General features: G+C 43.7%; 2 protein-coding genes across 2 annotated transcripts; both read left to right on the top strand.

Moving 5' to 3' along the window:
- The first annotated feature begins 300 nt into the window (after positions 1 to 300).
- LOC133912355 (FIP1[V]-like protein) lies at positions 301 to 9,792 on the top strand. The gene is made up of 9 exons (XM_062355042.1): positions 301 to 898; positions 1,298 to 1,419; positions 1,674 to 1,800; positions 1,893 to 1,949; positions 2,017 to 2,100; positions 2,187 to 2,288; positions 2,367 to 2,449; positions 2,558 to 4,133; positions 8,912 to 9,792. Exons 1-9 carry the CDS (start codon positions 464 to 466, stop codon positions 9,479 to 9,481), a joined length of 3,156 nt encoding a protein of 1,051 aa, XP_062211026.1. The 5' UTR covers positions 301 to 463; the 3' UTR covers positions 9,482 to 9,792.
- Positions 9,793 to 11,423: 1,631 nt separating this feature from the next.
- Positions 11,424 to 17,805, top strand: LOC133912354 (protein high chlorophyll fluorescent 107-like). The gene is made up of 8 exons (XM_062355041.1): positions 11,424 to 11,901; positions 12,080 to 12,223; positions 12,855 to 13,160; positions 13,261 to 13,320; positions 13,636 to 13,881; positions 16,059 to 16,169; positions 16,498 to 16,674; positions 16,856 to 17,805. The coding sequence occupies exons 1-8, from the start codon at positions 11,512 to 11,514 to the stop codon at positions 17,291 to 17,293; spliced, it is 1,872 nt and encodes a 623-aa protein (XP_062211025.1). The 5' UTR covers positions 11,424 to 11,511; the 3' UTR covers positions 17,294 to 17,805.
- Positions 17,806 to 25,737: the final 7,932 nt, after the last annotated feature.

The following is a 25,737-nucleotide window of genomic DNA, read 5'->3' as shown; positions in this document are numbered from 1 at the left end:
TCCATGCAAAGCCTACGTGGTACCCCGATCTCGTCGAGCCCACAACATGTTGATATTTCGCGTGCTGATAGGCCTTTAAGCCCAATAATACATATGCTATTGGTATTCGAAGTTTCTATAGATCTCTTATTATTGATACTTTGTGTAACAATAGATAACTACTCTTACATTTTTTAAATTTAACTATTATTCTTATAAATTTTTAATAAAATAAAATTATTAAAAAATTCAACTAATTTGTACTCTAGCTTTGGGTTTATAAGAGCCTCTCCAAATGAGAGCGGCCCGTGGGAACCTGGGAAAGCTACAGGTTACACAGGTCCCAGCGCGGACCAGTGCACCCGCTTGGCCCCTGGAAACCTAGGGTTTTAAGCAGCGGCGGCGCTCCAAGGTTTTTGCGCAGCCTGCGTCACCAATGGCTTAGCACCTACCCTATTCGTGTTCCCTCTGCTCCTGCTCCTCCATGACCAACCCAGTGGACTCACCCACCGCCGCCGACGCCCCCGCCACCAACGAGGATGACGACGTCGACGACCTCTACGCCGACCTCGACGAGCAGGTCGCCGCCGCGCTTGCCGCCGCGGGGGAGAGCGGTGGCTCCAACGCGAGGGACTCCGACCCGGCCACCGACGGCGAGGGGGAGGTGCCGGACGCTGACGCTGCGGCCGAAGCGAACGAGGCAGTCGATTTGGGTGACGAGACCGCGGGCTACAGCAGCAGCGACGAGGACAGCGATGATGGCCTCCGCATCGTGCTGAACGAGGACGCCGGCGCGCCATTCCCGCCGCCGCCTCCCCCTGCGGGCCGCGGCGAGTGGCACGTGGCTGACGATGAGGAAGGGGAAGATTCGAGCAGCCGTGTGAAGGATCCATCTGTTAATGACGGCGGCTGGGGCAAGGTATGCTTCCCGAATTGGTAGTAGTGTTTATGTTCTTATTGGCGCTATGTTGGGTTAGGAATTGGAATATTGTAGGTGTGGTTTATGCATAGGAGGTTCCGGATTCTCCAGTACTGCTCTGTGGCACATTGCATGGATTATGTGGGTGTCTTTCATTCCTGTGCATACCTCTTGCCAGCGTTGAGTTGAATTGGCTCTCTGTTCCAATTCCTGTCGTTCTGATACAATGGTGTGTAGCTTGAAGCTGCTATTTTGCAGTTATATATTGAACGATGTGTGAATTTCTGTAAGCAAACCAATTTGGATGAATGGATGGTACATGGGGTTGCCCATCCAATTGTGCTAGTAGCAACACTATTGACTCATACATATTTCTTGCATTTCACTGTGTTGTTCCAGATTGGTGGGCTCCAGTCGAAGGGACTTCTCGAGAAAACGACAATACCGATCACAGAACAAGGTGATCGAGGCCGCCAGCATGTGTTTCACAGCGATTTTAAATTTTGCTTGCCAAGAAACAGGTGCGATTGCTACTTTAATCTTAGTTCAAAAACATGTATTTCCTGTAGTTTTCTGTACCATGACAGAGATCTCCTTGCCATATGATGAATATACATGTTATTTGGTTATTAGGTATCAAAAGACAAAAAGAGATTCCTGTTATTAACTACTAGCTGCATCAAATTGGCCTGCCTGGCCATACACCTTTCTGTCATAATTATGGTGCACTGTTGAACTTGGCTGCTGATCCTACCATTGTGTTATACTACTTCAGCACAATTTTTGACATCAACATTGAAGCATTTCAACAAAAGACTTGGAGACAACAAGGCGTCGATCTTACTGACTACTTCAATTTTGGTCTGGATGAAGAAGGATGGAGAAAATATTGGTTTAGCATGGTAGTTTGGTCATGTTATTTATTGTTGACATTTTCTAGAAGTTTCTAAGCTGTCAAATGATAACAGAACTAAGTGCACCACTTTTTGTGCAGAAGCAATTAAGACATGGGGCCAGATCACTTGCAAATGAAGCACCAGGATGTGATCAGGTAAGGCATAACCTTGAACGCTTACCATTTTGCTTGTTAAGCAAAACCTTATGTTTTATGCATTCAGGAATCATACAAACTTAAATCTATCAATGTTATGCCGGAGGTAGCAAATTATTCTGGATTTGAAGGAAGAAATGGCCTTGCCAAGGTAATAGGAAGTCCACTTTTCATATGGTTGAATTAGCATATGCTTACGTGCAATCTATCAGAGCTAACTTAATTCTTTAAATCCAGCCAAAGGGTAGAGCAATCCATGTCGAAGGCAGTGTGTGTGAACGTGTTCCATCAGCAGACATGTGGCGTCCAATACAAAGAGATTCTGATGTTGTGATACAAGTGTGTTTCATCAAGGTCTCTCATGTGGTTCAACAATATCTTATGGCTATATTCTAACAAGCTAATCTGGTTGTGCAGGTAAACATGATGCTTTCACCTTCAAATCAGTCCAATTCGGATGACAGCTCAACATTAAATCACAAGCGTGCGACTACCAAAAAGTATGCGTAATTGAAGCTACATATTGGTGGTCATTTTGAGGATGGTTACTCATGTGTTTCTCAATTTGATTTGTGAGCTGATTGTCTTCTCAATTACACTGCATGCAGAATATCCATTGATCATTCTGGTGACAGACTTTTGAAGGACTCTAGCTTTGTGGTGGACAAGGTGGTTGGTAAGGAAGTACACGATGGAGGTTCCTCAGACTGTACTGGGAGCAAACTGGATAGAAGAGGTTCTTCTTGTGCAAGGGACCAATCTTCTAATCCTGACTATTCTGATACGCTTTCAGAAGAATCAAAAGATGATTTCTATGAATACACGAAACTTAAGGATGAGCATGTCAAATCTGCATTTTACCACCATTCAAGTAAATCAGATCAAGAATATAGCGGATTTGACAATCGTAGCTGTACCCTTTCTCCTGTTGATGATAGAAATCACAAGGCAACTAAACTTTTGTGGAGGGATGAAGCTCCTTTGGCTGGACGAGGCAAGCCTAGTGATTTTTCTCTTGACTTCAAAAGCGATCAACGTCTCCTTGAAGCTGCACATAATGCAAGAAAAGAACAGAAGAGGCAATGTTTGGATGGGGGAAGGCATGCTGTTTTTGATGTACAAGAAAAATCAGTAGATAGCTACCCTAGTAGGTATGGTAGGAAGTATGACCGTAAAAGATCCAGTTCAACTTCCCTGAGGAACTATTACCACAATGCAGTTCACAATCAATTGTGTGACAAACAAGATTATTCACCTCGGGAAAGAGTAGCTCTGAGAAATGATGAGCATTACTTTAGCAAGGAATCTAACCGCCATCGTAGGCGATCTTCTTGGCATGAAATCAGTGAAGGAGACAATGTTGTGGAGTCCTCTTCAGCCAAGGAGTGGCAGCAACATCGTGATCATGTATATCATTCAATGCTAAAAGCTGAGATTTCTAACGATAATGATGGACGAATGCACAAAGAAAGGTATTATCAGGAAATGAAAAGAGTAAAAAATGACCATAGTGTGGATGATGAATTTCTCCATTACACTGACTACAGATATAGCAAGTTGCAGAGTCTTGAGGTTAGAGGCAAATACATAAACAAAGGAAGATGTGCCAAAAGAAATGATGAGCGTTTGAGGCATTCTGACCATCTTGTGTTGTATCCTCAGACAAATGATAGCCTGAAGAGTTCTGAGAGGGACTGGCCTGCTGCTGGCTTGACTTTTATGAGCTCAAGAAACATGTGTATTGATAACAATAGAATCCGCAATGCTAAAATGGTAGAATATCATTGTGATGGATATCATCAAAAGAACAAGCATCATGATTCTTCATTTCGTATTGGCAACATTCCACGATCTGCCTTGTACACTGATGCTGTTGCTGAAACTGGCCGTTGTATTCTGCCAGTTAAGAGGAAGATCAATGCTGATCTGGGTTCCATGAACCGTAAAGATCTTGCTAATTTAGCGCTTCCAAAAGGAAGAAGATTGATGCATGATCAATCCATGGTCAGTGATAGGAAGATATATGCTGTGAAGCTGCACAAGTCTACAAAGGAAAATTATACAGAAGTTATATGTAGTTCCAATGATATGAGAAATAGTAATACTGTTTCAAACATTTTTGTTGAGAGAAGACATCAACTGGAGAACGCAGATAACATCCACTTGAATGATAGGAAAATAAAGGTAAACTTTGAGGAGAAAAAAATCGATAATACTGTACATATCTATAACCTTTTTTTTTATTATCAATCCACCGTTTTACATTTCTTTCATTCTTGTTTGTGTCATGGTGATGAATTCAGCTAGCACGCACACAAAAGGAAAAAACATAGTTGTGCACTTAGGTATTCTAAACTAAATTGCACGGATCATAAAGCGGTATGAGTAGTAGTGGAGTATTAAGTAATTGCTAACCAGGACCCCATCTTGGTTTAACATATATGCATTTCACCTTTTTGGATAGCATCAAAGCACTTCCCCGAAAATCATCTGTCACTTCTTATTTAAGCTGTTCAATCTGGTGGTATCCAACATGGTTTGGTGCATTTCAAATCCATGTTCCATTGCAGGCAAATAATAGCTAATCTTCTCCGTCAAAGACCAGAAGTAACCCTGCCACAGGATTCTGTACTTGTAGTGTTACCCTCTACAAATTGGTATCATATCCAAATTCTGAATTGTCCTGTTCCGTGATATTTCTGACATTATTTTATGGATATCAAATAATCTTCTTGGTGTGGATAGGATCCACAGCATTCTTGCTATTAAATGTATCCAACGAATTGTCTTTATATAGAATCATGTGGAAGTTAGTGATCTATGTGCCAGAACTATGACCTAGAAATCGAGTTCTTTTACTACTACTATTATACCAGTACTATGCTGCTACTTTTATATTACTACTATCCTGTTTGGTTTATGTGGCTCGTGTTGGGTTTCATCTTTAGCATACCCTAACTTGCTTGGGACTAAAGACTTTGTTGTTGTTTTAAATAGCCTTCTTCGACGTACATGCACCCACACAACCTAGTTTTAGCTCCCTTTGCTCCTTGAGGTTATGGCCTGCTTCATATTGCAGCATTGGCATACTTGTGTTCAGTGAGTGATTGAATTGATTTGCATCATTTTTCATTTGAATTTGGTCAGGAGCCGCCAATTTGTCTTTAAGTATAATGGCTTAAACATATATGGCTGGAGCAGGAATTTCCTTGAGTACGTGCATACTGCGCACTGGAATGTGACAATAGCAACTAGCAAGACATTGTATAAACATGGAGATACACCATTTTTCAAAGGTGCCAGCATGGTGACATGAGTACAAACAAATATTTGGTGTCTAAAGTGCACACTATGTTGTTTCATTGCTTAACGTAGAAAATATATGATGTTCAAAGTTTGTGTCCATCTGTACTATGTTGGATTGTCGGTTGTCTTATTTGATTCCCTGCTAATTGCTAGGCTGTGTATCAGTTTGTAGCAATGTTCTAAAAAATGGTAAGCGATCCGCCAACCCAGTGCTTAGTGCTTAAGCAGTATGTCGGCGCATAAGTTGCCTTATATTTTGATTCCTTATTTAGGATAAGAGTAGTTCACATCTTCCTAAACTTAATTACTGAATATTTACCTAAAGAGGTCAGTATCGACAATGCTCTTAGAATATTTATTCTTTCTGGTGTTGCACCTCGCAAAAACTAAAAACATATATATTGTGGAGGTACGAAACTAATGCATCCATGTGTTTATTCCTTTGTTTAGAAGCATTTGGTCAATTCACTGTAAAATCTTATTTATTAGGCAGATGCAATACATACTTGTCTGGTTGGCAATTGCAAACGATGGAATACAAATTCATGTGCTGCAGTGGCACCTGCAGCAAAGCACTCTGTACAAGGGTGTTTGTCATATCAGCTTTTCAGTATCTAAGCCAGGCCATAGAGGCTAGAGCAAGTCCTCTCTTGCTTTTAGCTGTTTAGATAACAGCATATATATCTATGCTAGCGCTTCATGCTTAAGCTGCATAACTGCTTGATGCTACTGCTTATACAAAGGTTGTGTGACTGCTTATTCCTACACGGGTGCATAACCGTATTTTTGGGCAGTGGTTTATGGTATTTAAAAGTTGAATTTAGTTTTTGAATACACCTATATTGAATCTATGTGCAAACTTTTATGTTTATCCTTGTATGCAACATTGAATCAACATGTGATGCAACATGGCTCTAATTCTTGTTGAAGTGTTTGCTGTCCATTGTGTCTTAAAAACAAACTAGCTACTTCCTTAATGTGTTAATGCTGCATGGAGTTGTGCTCTTCTACCTAACATGTAAGCTGAATGTACTATTGTGCAGCCACATCATGAAAAATACTTGATGCAATATGCATTTCTTTCCTTGTGAAAGCCCTGCGAAGAAAAAACATTGGTGTGGTAGTCTGTACCTGTCAACATCAAGTTATAAGTTATAACAATAAAGTATTCAAATTGTTCATGTTTTTGTAGTATCTTACAACAGAACAGCCTCCTCATGTTTCACTCCAAAACTTGTTCTTGTGTGCAAGCGTGACATATGAAAATATTCTGTGAATGTGTCTTGTCCTGAATGTGTCTTGTCCTGTATTGGAAAACATTGAAACTATAGGTAATCATGGGTGGAAGGTTTTGGCGCTTGACTATCACTGCGGCATGGAGCCATGATGGAGTTGGCCAGCTGTGGAGGAAAAGAGAACGCAGGAGGGGGAGGATGCACAAGGGTAGTAGAGGAGGAAGATAGAGGAGATAGGGCTCACACTTGTGGGAACAAGTCCATTGTACCCTCCTCAAACTGTCCTAAAAATCAAATTTCTGCCCTCCTGGCTTTATCCACTCTCTTTTCTCTCTGCTTACTTATGCCTGCTCATGTGGATGCCATGTCAGCAAAGTATGTACATGTACCCTGGCAGCGAAATCATGGTGGCTTTGGGTGAGGGGGTGGTTTGTACTGGTTTTGGTAGTTGATGGGTGTAAATGAAAGATTTTGTAGGTGAGGTGTTTTTTTGAACTTAAGAAGCATTGAAGGGGGTAATATGAACTTGTTCCTTCTCAAAGGCTTGCCTCATCTACTTAGGAATAAGTCCAGTTTACAACTCTAACTTTCAAAAAGTTCGAAATAACCCTGGCCTGCAAAGCCAGATATTTAACCCCCTGAATTTACAAATTTGGGTCAAGTTACACCTTGTGGTGGCTTTGTAGGGGTGGTTTTGCTGATGTGGGCTAAAATAATAGAGAATTTGTGTCACATGGGCAACACATTCTTTGAACCATATCTCTAACTCAAATGAACATCTTATTTCTTGAAACCTAAGGAAATACTCCCTCCGTCTCAAAATAGATGACGTTTTAAAGTTGAGCACAAGTATTAAGGTGAAAGATAAAATGACTATCTTACCCTCTTTTAATATATTGCATGGGAAATGAGACTTATATTAGAAAGGAAGTTACTTAATGGAGGGGTAAGATTGGGAAAATTGGGCTAAAGTTACCTCGGATTTGTAGAACGTCATATATTTTGAACATTATACAAAAGGCTAAAATGTCATCTATTTTGAGACGGAGGGAGTAATCATTAAGATAAGGGGCTTACCTCTAAGCCTTGGTAGGTTTAGCTCCTACCTCAGGTGTGGGGCTGGCGTAATAGCATAGGTGCAGCCCCTGCATGTCAATCTCACAGCCGAACTAATTCACTTTAGACTTTCTCGATTCACATTCTTTCTGCCGATGCATATGTTCTGCTCTTTAATAGATAGTTGCAATCTAAAGAAGTTACACAACCTCCCTGGTTACTTATTTTCACCTGGAGCGTTCGATCTTTTTTCATTTTTGCGCTGGCCATTGATGAGCTTTGGGTATCCACAGTATATTTCAGAACTGTTTGTTTCCAAATAAACCACAATAGGCACTGAACTTTAGTTCACATTTACTTCAAATGGATTAACTATTCTACTGTTTACCTATGCCAAGATTTTTTAGGTATATCTTGTTTCTTTAGTCGTACTAGGAGATTTTGGAGATTTATTCTTCAGAAATTCTCTCAATTTTTAAGCACTTAGCCACTTAATGTAATGATATTTTGCTTGATATTTGGAGACAGTTATTGTTAACTACTTAACTCTAACCTTGTCCTCTGTTCAATGCACATTCAGTATTCAGGATTCAGTAAGTTAACTAGGACATCTAAAAATTGTGCTGTACTTCTCCTTTGGCGTAATCCCTACAATTTGATTGTTTTTCTACGTTTGTCATATCCCCTGGTAATATGGCTAATCATCAATTTATTTGACAAATAACATTTTCTGATGCTTGCTAGCCTTCTTGGGGGACATTGTGTAAGCATCAATACAATTTCATTCATTCTTATTCAGTTATAACTAATGCCCTTGTACAAGTGCGCTCAATAGTAGCTTGGCTTAATGCTATGTGATATCATCTCTTGATGGTTCATAACTTCATATAATGCGTAATTTGCTTAAACTGTACCTTTTGCTGTATACCATCTAACATATGTTGTAACTCATTATGCTTTGATTGTTCACTAGCATATACTGCTTTGTTTTTCTGTTTCTCAAGCATTTTTATATTCTGGAAAATACACCTAGGATTTTCTTACAAGATTCACAAATTTGGAATTGAACTAGATTCTGTTTGTTTGAACCTCATTGTTCTATATCTCACTAATCCATGGCAAGCTCATAGGAACGCTATTTACTGACCTGAAATAGTTAATATTTACTTACCTGTAATAGTTCAACAATACTTAGATATTTTGATTGTATCAGAATTTCAGTCAAATTAATCATATTTATTATTCTAAGAACATCTCCACTGAAGTCTTTGGCATATGCGGAAATGTGTATGCAAGATTGAGCTGTTAACAGTTGGACCGCTGAAATATTCTATTCCTCAATGCTATATTATCAACTTTTTGCAGTTTAAGAGACGAGGCAATGAGTTAATGCGCGTAATTGAACATGACAGCAAGGGATGTCTTTCTGTGGACAAGGGTTTTCACAGTTCCAAGCGTAAGGATGTACATCAGAATGCACGGAAACAGAATGCAGGCTACCATCACTCAGGCAATCAGAATCTGGATAAATCAATGTGCCAAACATGGAAAAATGAAGAAGATGCGGAGATCGAGGAGGGAGAATTGGTTGAACAGGACCATCAGGATACTATTTCCAAAAGCAAGCTTAATAAACCAAGAAAAGTGCTACTGAAATCAGTTATTGAAACAAGCTCAGTAGAGCAGTTACAGGTGATCAATGCTATGCCGAAAGATGCTGCCCGCAACAACGGGGCTACAAGAGAATGTGATAACAGACACATACTTGAGGTAATGGAAAAGATGCAAAAAAGAAGGGAAAGGTTCAAAGAGGCTATTACCCCCCAAAAGGAGGAAGATGGTGACAAGAAAGAGCTGTCGGCTGTAGCATGCAGTGCAGATGATATCCTGAATCAGCGGCCTGCAAGGAAACGGCGCTGGGGTGGTAATGGTTAGATGCAGGAAATTGAGCCTTTGGCTGGTTAAATTCACTTGCGCTAGGCATAGTACGTCCCAGACTATCATCTTCTCTTGCCAGAGATCAAAATATCTGGAGAGCATGTCTACCATGGTTTGGTCAAAGATGGTATACTGTTATTTTGATCATTCTGATGATTGGGCTGGGGAAACAAAATATAGGAAAGGTTCACATGTCCTGAAGTTTGTTTTTATAATATAAGATCATACAGACTTAATATATAATTTGTACTGGACTGCTTTCTTCACTGGAGAATGGTTTACTGTTCCTTGGGAATTTTAAGGTTGCATTTCTGCATGTCAGCTAATATTCTTTTGTTTCTAGATGCAAGAACTGTGTGGGACTGCAAGGTTGATTGTATAGCTGAACTGAGCAACTTGTTTGTATCCCTTAGTGCTTGAAGTACCGCCAGCTCACTGCATTCATCTTTCTTTTGGGTCTCTTCGTTTGATTGTTCTGGAGCATATGGTCCTCTTTTAGGGATGAAAACGAACGGTCGGGAAAATCTCCTAACCGTTTTTATTTTTACATTTTCTCTCGAAAACGAAATCGAAAACGGGAAAGCTCGAAACGGATACGAACTCGGCAATGTCGGGATATCAAAAACGAACCAATCCGAATATAAATATGCAGGTATCAGTCAGGAACAGATAATTTAAAATAAGAACACCGATCTGTAGAATAATCATTTCAAGCATCGGCGCGATACATAATTAATTCACACGAACAAAAGTAATTTATATCATACACAGATGAACCACGTAATGACATAAGTATCAACTGAAAAACAACTATCATTTCGTAACTCGAGTACTCGGCATAACATATAATCATACAAAGATTAGGATTGTAGGTGGTGCAAGAGCTTAAACAACATCGGTAGGTCAGTAGCCGACCGAGACTGGACCACTGGGATCTGGTTGAACTTTAGGATAGAGGTTATGTTTGGACTGACCGGCCGAGATTGGTATGTGGGCTACATTGTGATTTGTGAAGTTTGATCTCAATTAGAAAAACGGAAAATTCTAGATTAAAAACAGGAAATCCGAAAACGATCGGAAAAACCCCATAACCATTTTCATTTTCACATTTTCTCTCGAAAACGGAATAGAAAACGGACAAGAAAATATAGAAAACGGATCAAAACGGAACGGAATTTATCCCGTCCGTTTTCATCCCTATCCTCTTTTGCTTGTCTGCCTGTGTTTTTAATGTATCTGCTCTTGTGCTGCTTCCTACTAGTACGTTGGTTGATTTGTTCGATGACTGTGCTGACAACCTTGAGGTTATCGTCTCAGGTCTATTGACGACCTGTGATATTTTCTGCTCGTTCCATACATTATGAGTGAAACCTTTTCTTTTTTTTAAAAAAAAGGTAGCCATCTAGTTCCCCCTCGCTCGTGTTGTTGGAAAAGTAGGCCACGCTGTAGCTACAGCCATAGATATCTCCAGTCACCATCACATACGAAGTAGCGGTTTCTCTTTTTCTATTCTCTTTTTCTATCCCCATTCGCTTAGTCAATTTCCTCTCTTAAAACATTGATGGACATTTGGCCTCGTCTCCGTCTAACAAGGTGAGACACGACAGCAACTCCATTACCAAAAGAAAATGAAGAAAGGCTTCACGAAAAATAAATTGATTAAAGAAAGATGTCGCGCACAAAAAGGCGTGGAAGGGAGGGGGAATGAAAACCGCCTTCCCAATAGAAATACGCTACTCATGCTGTCAATACAGACAAAAAATTTCGGCTCAGGCTACCACTTGTCAGTGACAGTAGACTCAGCAGTGCTTCGAACGCGCCGACGTGGCGCGCTGACAACCTCCAGCCCCGCCCCCATCCCGGTCTCCCGCTTGTACCCCTCGAGCCCCGCGTACGGCGTTAACGGCACCGCACCCGCGAGGGCACCCGCGTCAATTCAACCCCCCTTCCCCTCTCCCTCACGAAGGCGCGCCTCGCTCGTCTTCCCCACTGGCACGGCCACACTCCGCTCGAGCTCGGCGGCATCCATGGCGATGCGGCTCCTGTCCCCATCCACGCCTCCTCCTCTCTTCCCGAACCCTGGCCCGAAGCCACCAGCCTCCGCCGCCGCCGCGTCGTCGTACTTCTCCCTCCGCCTCCGCCGGGCGCGGGCGGCTGCAGCGGCTGGCGTGGTCGCGGCGGGGGTGCCCGAGCGCGACGGCGGACGCTTCGAGGGGGAGGCGATGGGCGGGGCGTTCGACAGGGGCCTTGCGGAGATCGCGAGGAAGGTTCCGCTCTTTGAGCCGGCAACGGACGGGGAGCTCGCCGCCGCGGCAGGCGAGCGGCCGCTGCCCATCAACCTCGAGCTCTGGCTCTACCGCGCCAAGGTTCACACAAGGAAGTTCGAGTTCCCTGAAGCAGAGAAGCTCCTCGACAAGGTGAGCACGCAGAGAATCGTAGCATTACGCACTGGGAGTCGATACACAAGCAGAAGGTTTCTCCGTAGAGAATTAAGACGAGATGAAGTAGCAAAAGTGTATTTGTGTGCTCATATTCATGACTTAGACGCCGTACTTGTTCTGAGTTGATGGATCTGATGCTCTGTTTCTGAACCAGTGCATCTCATTCTGGCCTGAAGACGGACGTCCGTATGTGGCACTCGGGAAGCTATACAGCAAGCAGTCGAGGTTTGACAAAGCTAGAGCGGTTTATGAAAGGGGCTGTCAAGCGACACAAGGCGAAAACCCATACATTTGGCAGGTTTGCACATGATCACTTCATACGCTTCACTACGCAAGATGTAGAACACGAGGTTCCAAGTACCCTTGACATGTCGAGATATTACAATAAGGTAATCTTAATCTGTTAACATGATATGTGTCCGGTTTGGGAATTGCTTCAACTATAATTCGTTAAGTTTGAGGTGACGTGAATTAAACATTTTCCAAATTGTATGATTATGCTGATTGGCACTCAGTTCAGCAATGGGTGGTTTGGGGCATTTGGGCTTCAGTTCAATATGTTGCATTCCTTTCAGACTTGTGAGCTTCACTACAGCCAACTGCTTTCCTAACAAATAGATGAAGAGCATAGTGCATTACATTACACACTGAATTTTGTTTGTAGGAACAGCAGTGGGTCTCTGAGTTTTTGAGATTAGAAGGGGCCAATATCTCTTATTGGGGTCTTTGAAAGTCATTTGATCCTTATGATTGAATTACATGTGACACTGGAATCATTGTCTAGATTGACGAGATAAGGCCAATGTGTACTTTTACAACTTTAGCTTTTTTCTGTGTTCCATGCATCTATAAATTCAACCAACGGATAAATCCAACAAAGCTTGCAGCTATGTAGAATTCATCATTTATCCTTTTGCTTTGATAAACAGTGCTGGGCAGTCCTAGAAAGCAAGGGTGGAAATATTCGAAGGGCACGAGAGCTGTTTGATGCTGCTACTGTGGCTGATGCAAAGCACATTGCAGCTTGGCATGGGTGGGCAATTTTAGAAATAAAACAAGGAAACATAAAGAAGGCGCGGAACCTACTTGGGAAAGCTCTAAAATATTGTGGAGGAAATGAGTACATTTACCAAACTCTTGCTTTGCTTGAAGCTAGAGCAGAGCGCTTTGAACAAGCACGAACTTTGTTCCAACAAGCCACTCGATCGAATCCCAAAAGTTGTGCAAGCTGGCTAGTAAGTGTTTGCTTCATAATTTTTTTTTCTGCGGAAAAAGAAAATGCAGATACACCTTTCTAGTGAAACCGTGAATTTATGTATGACAACTTTCTAGTAGGCTTGGGCTCAGGTAGAAATGCGTGCAGGAAATAATACCATGGCCAGGAAGCTCTTCGAGGTAATAATTTCTTTTCTCTTTCTAGGTTAACCATTGCTGTCATTGATGATTTTGTTGTTACGGTTTTGTAAAGTCTCAAAATATATCTGTCCATTTCCTCGTGTTCATGGTCTTCTTCAGAATCGAAATGTTTTGGATTCAAATTTTCCTTGTCTAGGTGTAAATAAGATATCTTCTCTTCACTGATATGTATGTGTAATGATTTGAAATTCAGTTGATCAGCTTATAATGCACTTCTGCTGTGATGCTCTCTTTAATTACGTATGTGATGGTTTCTCATATGTGTGACATTTATAACTTCAATTTCCTGTGCAGAAAGCTGTCCAGTCCAGTCCTAAGAACCGATTTTCATGGCATATATGGGCACTATTTGAGGCAAACGAAGGTAACATTGACAGGGCAAGAAAGTTGCTTAAGATTGGCCATGCTGTGAACCCTAGGGATCCTGTAATTCTCCAGTCACTTGCACTGCTAGAATACAACTATTCATCTGCAAATGTTGCTCGAGTATTATTCAGAAAAGCATCGCAGATTGATCCAAGACATCAGCCAGTTTGGATAGTAAGAATTTTCTGCACTTATCTTCTTTATATGACCATATGAATTCCATGTAGTGTTCTTTAAAAACAAATTGCAACTATCACTATTCCTATAAAAGAAACAGTTGGTGATGATGGTGTGCCAGCCATCCATCACTTTCAGCCATCCGATATTCATCCAACGCATGCAAGGCAAGGTGTGACATTTTGCAAAAAGACGCCCGCTACTCCGCTTCAAATTTGCAAACGAACCCCTATAGCCAAGCACACCTCTCCTGTCCAGCCATCCTTCGTTTCTCTCCCACCTCACACACACCTCTCCCACCTCAGAGTATCTCACAGATCCACTCCACCGATGCCTCCCCTTCCATCGGAGCGTTGGCAGGCGACAAGGAGCTGAACCGGCTCGCAGACAGCGGGAGGCCGCAGCGGCTACTGGCGTGCAGGATCTGGGAGAGTGGAGCTCAAGCAGCTCCCAGCCGAGGCGTACGCGCGATCCGCCGCCACGACACCACCTGCCTCGTCGCCGATGGTCCGAGTTCCTCCATGTCCACCTAAAGCTAGATCTGAGCCGTGAATTTGGGCCCGAAGCTGCCTCTCTCACACACGGACACCATGGGTGGCGCGAGGTCTCGCCAGATCTGGGCCAGCCATGGCTGGTGTGGCGTCTCATCGGAGCCGAGAACGACCACAGGAGGGAGACAGTCGGCATGTCGTTGTTGCCGGTGTGTGTACAAGAGAGAGAGAGATGGGTAGGTGTGTGCGTCAGATAGGGCAGATAAAAGCATAAAAAAGAGGGTAGGTGTATGCTAAGGGTATTTTGGTCTTTTTCGCACCTTTTTCATTTTAGCTGTATTTTCTCGATTTATTTAATCGGCAAACCTAACAGAAGCTAACGGTGTTACAAAGTAGTGGCAGACAGTTGCTTCATCTCACGATTTTGGTGGCATTGATGCCAAATCCCTTTTTTTATGGCTTTCGCGCATTACAGTTTTGTAGTGGCAGTGTTGCAATTTGCCCTTATAAAAATTGCAAAGAAATCAACTGAAATTGTTCATCAACAAATATTCAGAGAAGAGAGAGAGGGGGGTTGGTGCCGCCAGGCACCCGCCGGTCGTCACGCTCCGGCGACCCCACCCAACACACACAGAGAGAGGAGGGGACATGCATGGCAGCACCCCCGGTCGGCTGCTGGTAGCCGCGCTACGACAAGCTCGCCCATGGACTCGACTCGCATACCTCATTCCGTCTTTGAAGAGCCCACTCGCATCCACCCTCATCTCGGTCGCTGCTTGCTCGAGTTTGTCCATCACTTGTTCTACTTGCTTACATCGCGCACTAATCCCAAGCCTTGGGGGAGCAATGAGAGGCACACGGAATAAAAGATGAGAACGACAGGAAGATAAGGATTTGATGTATAGTGAACCATGGATGAGTCGAGTCCATGGACCAAGGGTCCCACATGAAAGAGGTAAAGGAGAAAAAATGTTGTGAAGCGTGGATGAGTTGAATTCGTGGACAATGGTCATGAGCTCACTACTGGGACATCAAATCCATCTGGACTTCTTGATTTTTTTTCCTGAAGCCTAATATGTCAGCTTTTGATTTTACTACTTCTACTCAAGGTCGACAATGGAGACAAACATAGTTTTATTTGAGATCCGTAGCGACGCACGGGCACCTCGGCTAGTTTGTTTATGAATTCTCTACGGGATGCTTTGTGTGGAGATACAATTCCAGTTTATGATATTACTTGTAATTCTTATTGCTAGAGTTGCAACTTGCAAGTGCTATATTAGCTTTATCTTTACGGTTTCAAATGAATGCATACAGTCCAATGATTGGGGAGTGGGAAGGTTCAGTGAAATATCCATTGTATCCCTTATGAGTTTAGAGTATTCTAGTTTCTTCTATTAAGCATTACCTTAGAATATGTGTGCGGGTTCATTTAGACTCTGACCTTTAAGATCTGTGATAAGTTCTGAGGAACTAACTTTCACACCGTGAATACAAATAGCCAGAAAAAGCTATAAGTTTCTTTAAAGATAAGGATTGAGAAAATACAGCTTAAGTAACAATTTTGTATTCAGACGCCAGACGGATCCAATTCTTTCCATTGCCGTACTTGCATTACTTATGGAATATGTTTTATTTGGAGTATCTCTGAAATTCAGCAGTGACATATGGATCTTATTATAGGCTTGGGGGTGGATGGAGTGGAAAGAAGGGAACGTGAGAACAGCAAGGACCCTCTATCAAAGAGCTTTATCAGTTAATTCAACAAATGAGTGCGCTGCTCGTTGTCTTCAGGTAAATAATATTGATCAATAATAACCTGGTATTTGTTAAACTGTCAATGATAGGCTTTCATCTAGCATGTCATTGTATATGCGAAAGTTCATTTGAGTACTTGATGAACTAATGTACCATGTTTCTCCAAAATGAATGCTTGTATTAGTGAAACATCTGGTTTACTGGAACTCTATACACATACACGGACAGAATTTTCTTTATCTGTGATCTAGAAGGGTCTCAAAAATCCATTATTCCAGCAACTTGAGGTTTAGGTAATTCAGCAGCGTTAGGTGGGCAGTATTTCATTTGCTATTTCATAATAGCTCCTGCACTGCATTTGTAGGCTTGGGGAGTCCTAGAACAGCGTGCTGGTAACTACACCGCTGCCAGAAGATTGTTGAGGTCTTCACTGAGCATAAATTCTCAGAGTGAGGTGACATGGATGACATGGGCAGCACTAGAGGAGGAACAGGGGGATCCAGTTCGAGCTGAAGAAATTCGGAACCTTTATTTTCAGCAGGTTAGTTTCAGGCTGCCTATGAAGTAACACCTTTGCCCATTCATACATCTTATAGACTTTTTGTCGGTGTCGACCTGGAACGAGTAATAACACAGTAGGCAACAATTGTTAGTGCTGACATCATTTATGACTTTTGTGTGAGATCCTTGACAATGCCACTTACTGTTATCCATGCTGACAGCGTACTGAAGTTGTCGACGATGCCTCCTGGGTTATGGGCTTCCTCGACATCATAGACCCTGCCCTGGACAGCGTGAAGAAGCTCCTAAACCTAGATCAGCCATCCGGGCCGGCGCGGCAAGACATTGTGAAAAGCACAGCAGACCCAAGCAGTCCCACCATCAGGAGCTCTGCAGCTGGGGAGTATTCAGAAAGTTCTACAACCGGAGGTTCAGATACTTCCGTCCTCTCCAGCAACGACGGCAAGGATAAAGCCGAAGCTGCGGAGACTCCAGAAAGCACTGGTTTTGATCTGGACGGCTTCATCAAAAAGAGGCTGTCCCTGGATCCGGCGGAGCTGGATGCGGTGCTTGAGGGTTCCGATCCGAGGGGAGTAGTTTCTCAGAGGAGGAAACGGCGGTTGCCCAGGAAGCCTCTTCCCCTTCTCCCTGTTCCGTAATTTTTTTTCCACTTCAGCCCATGCCCATGCCCACCGTGCAAAGCGTCGACCACTGACAGGTACTGTGACTCGCCATGCAGTACGAGTCTGTGTATATCTCCGAGAGCAGCCCTGCTGCCATCAGCAGTCACCTGTTAATTGTTACTCCACTCAGGTGTATTTTTTTTTTCGAAAGACCGGTACATTACCGGCATGTATTAATAAGAAGGGTGACTTTTACATGCGCAAAACACGCATACATCCCGGCACGAACAGACCGTTCGACAGGGCCGAAGAGAAGAAACGGATTACTCGCTAGACTGTGCTGCGACTATGGCGGAGAGGTGTTTGCCGCCCACCATGCTCCATTGCGCGCCGTGCCTCATCTTGAATGCTGGATACCCAGGTGTACGTAATTCTGTCACACGCTGTTCCTAGAAGCGTTTTAGCTCTGTAAATAATGTCTACGCATTCATTTACATAGTTTTTTCCACCGAATTATGAAGAGATACTTTGCCAATGCCATTATTTTTTATTACTTCAGCGGAATAGCTTGATTTCAGTGGCATGAGAATTTTGTAAGTAACAGTTGGATACTCACACCTATGATCATCTTGAGATTTGTGCTCTGCACGAGGTCGTTGTCTTCCGCTTCATGGCTGCCCGCCACAACAGCCAATCTTCGCTGCCGCGTACAAATCCGCCAGCCGCACACCCCCATGTTTCCGCTTCAGGTCCGCATGCGGGACCGAATCAGCTCCCAGGCCAGCCCACCAAAAGCGAATTGAACCCACTAACCCCCACCCCGTGGCCCAGCTACCGAAAACAGGGCAGCCTATCACCCGCCGCCGCCGCTCAAAACGTCGCCGTGCGCACTCCTGCTGCTCGTTGGTGTCGTTCCTGACACCGGTGACTCTTCCGGCGAGCCCCAATCCCCTCAAACCGAAATATTCCTCATCTACAAACATTTGTTCCAAGCTAATCAACCAAATGTTCTGGGGAGAAAAATCGATTGTTCCAACACAGAAATTGATTGTTCCAAGAGAGAAAAACGGTATGGTGCGCGCGGAAGCGGCATCTCCAGCAGGGACCGTGAGGAGCAGTGGCGACCGGAAGCTGGGGAGATGCTCAGCGGCGATGGGAAAGCGGGGAAGGTACTCGGTGGTGACCTGAAGTGGTGCTGACCATGAGGATCTACTTCGCCCCGACCTAGGCCGCTTGGTGGGCCGCGTCTAGGAAGGTGGGAAGCTGTAGGCGTTGTGTGGCTTCCCACCGTCCACGCGGTGGCCAACAGCTTCCCGCCACAACCGTCACCGGCGGTTAGGATTGGACTAGGTTCATCGGATCGGGAGATCTAAGTACTCTAATTTTGTATTGGTGAAGTTAGAGGAGAACAATGTTCTATCAGGAGATAAACAGTTTTGCTGACGTTGATCATTGTAGCATAGGTACTGTGGCCACGGAGATGTAGCGATTTTGCTATTCACAAAGTTACTATATCATCCGATCCTATCTACCTGTATCAGATCCAATGGCTCACGGTGTGAAGTCGGACGATCCTAATCCCCGATCAAGGTGGTACTAGACCAGCAGCATAGCGATGTGGGCGTCAAAGGCGGTGGCGGCGAGACAGGAGAACGTGAAGGGAGGGATACACGTTGTTTGGATTTTAGGCTTTATATAATTTCAGATTGGATTTGAATTGTTGGATCTCCATCTAACAGGTCAACAAAGTGGCATACTCATCTAATTTTCAGGCAACTTGCCATTAGATAAGCCTTCTACTCAATCCGATGAGAAATATTTGTCGTTTTTTTACTTTTTAAATCTTTAACGTGCAACTTTGATCATTATTTTTTATTGAAATGTTATTATAAAAATATTTTTAAGATAAATCTATGAGTGTTATTTTTATATTTCCAAACTAAATATTTTAAAAGTTATTGATAAGTAAAGTTTTAAAAGTTTAATCAGATCTTAATAAAAACTATAAATATTTATGTTCGAATGGGTTACTTCAACCCACTTGTACTAGAAAAGCCGGAGTAAACAAGCTGAGCGATAACAAGAGATTAAAGAAAGCGATACTACTTGCTGCAACTGCATTTGATGGATTTTGTTCTATTCCCAAATATCTACACAGTTCAATTTTCTCCAAACAGCAGTGGTAAAACTAATAATCAAGAAGCAGAAAAACAGATGCTACAATCTACTGTCTGTATAGGGTGAAAACGGATCGGATCAGATAATATCTTTAACCATATTCTAATCCACTTTTTTTCAGATTCATAGTGGAGCGGATAGCACACAGATACGGATCCAAATACGGATTTATTTGGATTTCGGAAATGGTATAGAGTCGAAGCGGAAATGGATTTAAGCAGTCGAATAATACGCGTATACATAGAGAATTAGACACTTACCAATAATTCACATAGTAAGAAAATATTCTCTACACTAATCAATTATTCATGTAGTACACAACCCACGGCAGCTAGACATAAGATGACATTTCATCCAGCAGTTTCATGGCCTCATGGGGCACCGGTAGATAGTTCTCTACAGCGTTCACAGCTTAAATCAATGCATAACCTAGCCCGAGCTAGCTTGTTTTCTGGACATATGCACCGGAGTAACAGCAAAGCAAGTAGGAGTAGTACATGTTTTCTGGACATATGCTTCAGAGTACTAGTTGTTTTCTGGAGTAGGAGTGCTACTTGTTTTCTGGCGTTGGCAGTTGAAATCGATGGATAATCTTGGCCGTGTCGTATGATACATGGCAACGATCATCGTGTGTATGCAGCGATCGTCACATTGTTCTTCCTCTCATGAACTGATGTCCAACAGCTGCAGCTCAAGTGCGTGAGGACTGAGGCCTATGTCTGGTGTGAACGTATACAGTATATGGGTGCGCAGGGGTTGGGCTGGCTGTGCTCTTATTGTTTGGGCGAGAAAAGTTGTCGGATAATCTTATTTTAGGCTTCGGATAATCCATATTCATCGGATTTTGCCAGTCCCATATCCTACGGATGCCGCTAATTCACTGGCGTGAGCTGATAAACTCACACCTCCTTCCGGCAGACCCTACTTTTCTTTTTTGAAAACTTTTTCCTTCCGCGTCTTTCTATTTTTGGAAACTTTTCTATCAAAACTTTTGAGATAAAGTTTAGCTCAAACTATTGACAAAATTTTTAGCTCAAAATTTTTGAGAAAAAAATTAACAGAAAAAAGTTTTAAAAAACAACGAGAAAAATTTTGTATCAAAATACTGTAGCTTCTGTGGGCCATCTCGCTCAGATAGGAGAGTTGGACCGCTAGTGTGCTCGTGGAACATGATTTCCATATCTTAACCCACATTGGTACATAGTCGGATTTGGATTATCCGTATCCACCGGATATTTAAATCCCCTACCGTATCCTTAAAAAAGAATTATACATATCACTTCCACCCTATGTCCATGTCTCATTGTCATCTCTCTAGCTTTTAGCAAGATCATGCTCCAACGAAGAGGGATTTTTTTTTCTGGACGGACACCATTGGAGCACTCGAAGAGCTGATTCCTAACACATCGGCCTGCCCTAGAACACCCCCGGTGGCGGCGGCGATAGCTGACCCTGCAAATGCAGCGGCCTCTGGCGCAACTGCATGGGAGATGGTGGTGCCTGATGCTATGAGAGAGGTGGCTGATGCTCTTGGAAATGCACGGGAGGCGGTGCTTGCTGCAGGCGCATGGGCGGGTGCGCTGTTAGCGACCACATGCTGCCAATGTGCGGCAGCGGGGTGGGTGGCCAGTCCCAGGGCATATGTGATGGCAGTGGCGGCGGCACACTGTGCGCGCCCCAGAACGGTGCCAGGTAAGACAACGGCATCATAGGTGAGCTCCAACCTGGTGGTGGCCCAGGCAGCGGCAACAACGTTCCTGGGCACGGCGTGGCAGCTGGCAATGTTGGCAGCGGCAAGTACCAGAATAGCTATGGAGGATACGGCAATAGCGGCAAGGACGAGGCCCAGTGTTGTGGTGCGGGGAGTGGCGCCAGCGTAGGCTGGGCCAAGCATGGTGGCGGAGAAGGAGGCGCCACATCCTGTGGTGTGTGGTGGGGCGACGAAGGTGACAGAGGTGGAGTCGGAGAATGCATCCAGCGTGGCGGAGGGGCGGCGGCGACAGCTCACTCTCTTCCTTTACCTTCACTTTTTTTAATAGTGAGATCCATTTATACGGTTTTTACTGGAGGCAAGGTCGTGCAAGACCGGAGACTCGAACCCCTAACTGACCGGTCCCTCTCTGAACTTTGCCACCGGGCTATGAGCTCATTCGCAACAAACAGAGAGGACCAACAATCACGACAGTAGAAGACTTTACTCTCTATATGGGAAAGACAACTCGATAAGAGGTGTGGGCACATGTATTATTTTGGTCGTTCATTTCTTCTATTAGACCGTTTATTATTTTTATCTAATACTTATCCGTCTGTTGATTTTCTTATCTATCTATGATTTTTTATCTATCTTTTTAATATGAATATCAACACAAATAAATAGATCAGATAAGGCATACGTTCTTATGGCTGGTGAAATTTTCCCTTGCATCTCGCTATTTCCATTTAATTGTCACTTTTGAGCCCCGGCACTGGCACGGGAAGGAACCTTTTTTCCCCTTTCATTTGAATTTTTTTTTGTCACTTTTTAGTTTTGACCAAGGCACACATAAGCAATCAGTCTGCGTAAGTGTACCAAAGTACCCTTAAATAATGTCTCAAGCAGGTAATCCCAAAATAGAGAGTTGGTAGCTTTTCTAGAGGCAGTATGGAAGAGTTTGCCTAGAGACTGGCATTTAGAAGCTAAGGAAGTACTAGCCGTTCGGAGTTGGAGTAACGCTGGCAAGGAACGATCGGAGTTGATGCATGATTCATGGACGAAGCGAGAGGTGTGCGTGCTGCTGCTGTAACTTGCTGGAGCGGACCATCGGGATTCAAAAGTGAAAACCCCAAATCAACAACTAGGAGCACACTGAGGGTTTATTTATTTAGACTTTTACTTCTGACTTTTTTGAAAAATTATTTTTTGGTTATTTTAAAAAGCTGTTTTTGTTTTTAGCTGTTAAATTTTACTGTATTTTTTTTCTCAACACACTACTTCTTAGAAAAGCTATTCTCAACTAGCTTCTCAATTTATAGTTTATTTCCTTAGAAGCAGTCTTCTGGCTTCTCCAGAAACCATTTTTTAGCAAACCTGTTTGTTTGTACTTCTGACCTCTGAGCTTCTGACAGAAGAGAAGCAAAAAGCAGCATGAAATAAATAGGCCCTTTATCGATGTAAAAATATAGGGTCCCCATCGGGATGGCCAACAATAGTCAGTTTTGAGCAGTATCCACTTTCGTTCTTTAGCCTATGACCTCCGTCGTGACCAGGCGACGCTAGCATGACCACGGCTAGGGCCTTCGCAGGATTCCCTGCGACCAGTAAGGATTGGTCGCGGAGCAGGTACTCGTCTAGGCCAATCAAACTTCATTTAATATCGCTACTCACGCTGTTTTTCTTCCCTATCCAGTTCACTCTAGCTGAGGCTGCATGGTCGGCGCAGAGTTGTCGTTTCCCATCCCACAAACATTAATTGTTGCGGAACGGGCTTGCAGACATGACAGGGGGCGCAACAGATGCGCGTGGGAAGCCTGCGACAGAATAGGGCAGGCTGGGCGCTTCGGGCGCGACAAACAGGGATGCGACCGATAGATGGGACGGGCGCCGCAGGGACCTAGGGCAGGCACAACACATTTATACTTGTAATGATTATTTATGTCGATTCTCTAGGTATGCATGGGTCTTTTTGTTGGGTCCACCTGTAAGACTTCTACTATTGGAATATAAAGTGGGATATCTTCTGTAAACATATAGGACAGAGAAGAATACACAGGATATAGGGCTATTACTCCACGGGAATCTGAACCTGAATAACTCTAGTGTTTTTGAGCAACAAACACACACATTCCACAGATACACCTGAAACGTCGTTCACGTACCCACTGTTCAGTAAATCCTGAAATCAGTGTCAATGATTTACCGTCGTCACTCTTAGTCAAACACTAGAGTGGCTAAGACCCTAAATTGCCTCTCTTTTCACATATGTTATTGCCATAAGAAAAAAAAACGATTATTTAGTCCACGAGCTAACCAACAGCTTTATTAAAGAAATCCCCGCTACTAAAAAGAATCCAATGTCCTGACGAGAAACTGAACAACATAATTAAACATGCATGCATGGCAGCATCTAGAGTACGCCAAACCATGGGTGACCGACCGGCAACTAGTGCCAAATCCTAGGTTACATCAACCACGTCTTAATCTAATGAACGAATAAACTAATGTGTTGCGTACTTATAACAAGAAGATCATTGCCAAACCCAAACAAATTCAACTCTAGCTCCCTCAGTCAATCAACACTGGTGTGAACAAGTGCGAAACTTAAGTCCGAAATAACTTCACTATATATCTAACAATATACCAAAAAGTTCTTCGAATGACACCGGTTACACTAACCATGCTACCATCCACGCTATCACTTTTCTTAAATATAATCTTGTAGAAAAAGCTAAGTCCGCACGCAAGTATCTGCATGCACCGGTTCACGTAGCACTCTCCGTTGCGAGTCTTGTGGCACAGCTCACTTCTCTCGCCTGTATGTTAGCTTGTTAGTAACAGCTAGCTTTTATATAAGTATACATCTACATACTTAATACAATTTGTGTGTTGCAATTCTCCTCAGAGCTCTAAGATCAAACTACTCCCAAATCTTCCACTGCCTTTTCTCGCATAGCGAACAGATCCACTGCCTCCTCCGGCTCGACCAATCCGTTCTTCTCCAACTAAGTTGCTCCTATCCCCATCCCCGCATAGTCCATCAAACTAGTGAATATTCGCACTCATGTGCCCATCACCTTGGACCTCGTCGAGTGCAATTACTCCAACTGACGTACATTCTTCGATCTTGTGTTTCGCAAGTTCGGCTTGATGGATCATGTCAACGGCACTGTGGATGCTTTGCTTCGCCACGACGACGTCGAGTGGATCCAGAACAACTGATGCATCGTCTCCTAGCTCTACTCTATAGTGTCATCCGAGATCATGACCATCTCCAAGAAACCCAACGATACGACCTACATGGCATGGAAGGCGATCACTGGCTTGTTCCTCGACAACTCGCTGCAGCGCGTGGTGTATGCCCAACAAGAGTTCCATAGCCTATACTAGGGATCACTCGCCATCATTGAGTACTGCGGCAAAATCAAGAAGCTCACCGACCTTCTGCGCGATGTCAACGCACCGGTCACCGATCAAGGGCTCGTCATCAACACCCTCCGTAGGCTAAATCCTAAGTTTAGTCATGCGATCTCCGCCCTCACACTAAGGTCCTGCCGCCATCATTTCTCTACACTAGCTCCTATCTCCTTCAGTAAGAGAACTGCATCGACCACACGGCCATAATAGAGGCCGCGACGGCCCTCTCGGCAACCGGGTCCTCGACTACCACGACGACCACCGGCTCCACTACTATGGGATCTACCTTGGCATCCTCTCCTAGCGGCAGTGAGAATTCCAAGAAAAAACGCAAGAATGACGGCCGCAACCACAACAACAGCAACACTAGCGGCACACCACATCCTCCTACCACCCCTATGTCGCCATGGGTTTCCAATTACAACCCATGGACATGCGTTGTTCAGGCATGGTCCATGCCTTAGCTGCACACCCCTACTGCTTGCCTCCTTGGCCCTCGACCTAGTGTTGTTCCACCTTAGGCACTGACTGCGTCATACGCGTCGGCGTCCTATCTCGACATGTCGTCACAGTCGTCATACCTGCAGCAGGCTCCTCCAGCCCTGTTCTCAGCCATCCAAGGGATGTCGACCAACACTCCGTACTCTGGCAACGACGACTGGTATCTCGACACCGGCGCAACGTCTCATATGGCCTCAAACCCCAGTATCACCTCTTCCTACTCTCCTTCATCATCTCCCTCATGCATCATAGTCGACAATGGTGCATCTCTTCCCGCACAATACACATGCCATGTTTCTCTCCCCACTTCACATTCTCCTTTAAATATCAACAATGTCTTAGTCTCTCCACCTCTTATTAAGAATTTAATCTCAATTCATGCATTAAAAAAGATAATTCGGTTTCCGTGGAATTTGACCCGGCTGGTTTTTCCATTAAGGATCTTCGCACAAAGATGGTCCTTCTCCGTTGTGATAGCTCAAGTGACCTCTACCCTCTTTGTACCTCTAACACCACCACCATCAACTCGTCATACAATCTGCACACAACCACCAACACTGATGTTTGGCATGCACGTCTTGGCCACCCCGGACAAGACTCGCTATCTCGGATTTTACTCTCGTTTGATTGCTTGTAAGAAGTCAGATGATCACACGTGCCATGCCTGTCGCATTGGCAAGCACGTGTGATT

This window comes from Phragmites australis, chromosome 3, assembly GCF_958298935.1.
Source record: "Phragmites australis chromosome 3, lpPhrAust1.1, whole genome shotgun sequence".
Lineage (NCBI taxonomy): Eukaryota > Viridiplantae > Streptophyta > Magnoliopsida > Poales > Poaceae > Phragmites > Phragmites australis.
The sequence above is the reverse complement of the archived record's forward strand: the minus strand, read 5'-3'. Positions and strand labels throughout refer to the sequence as shown.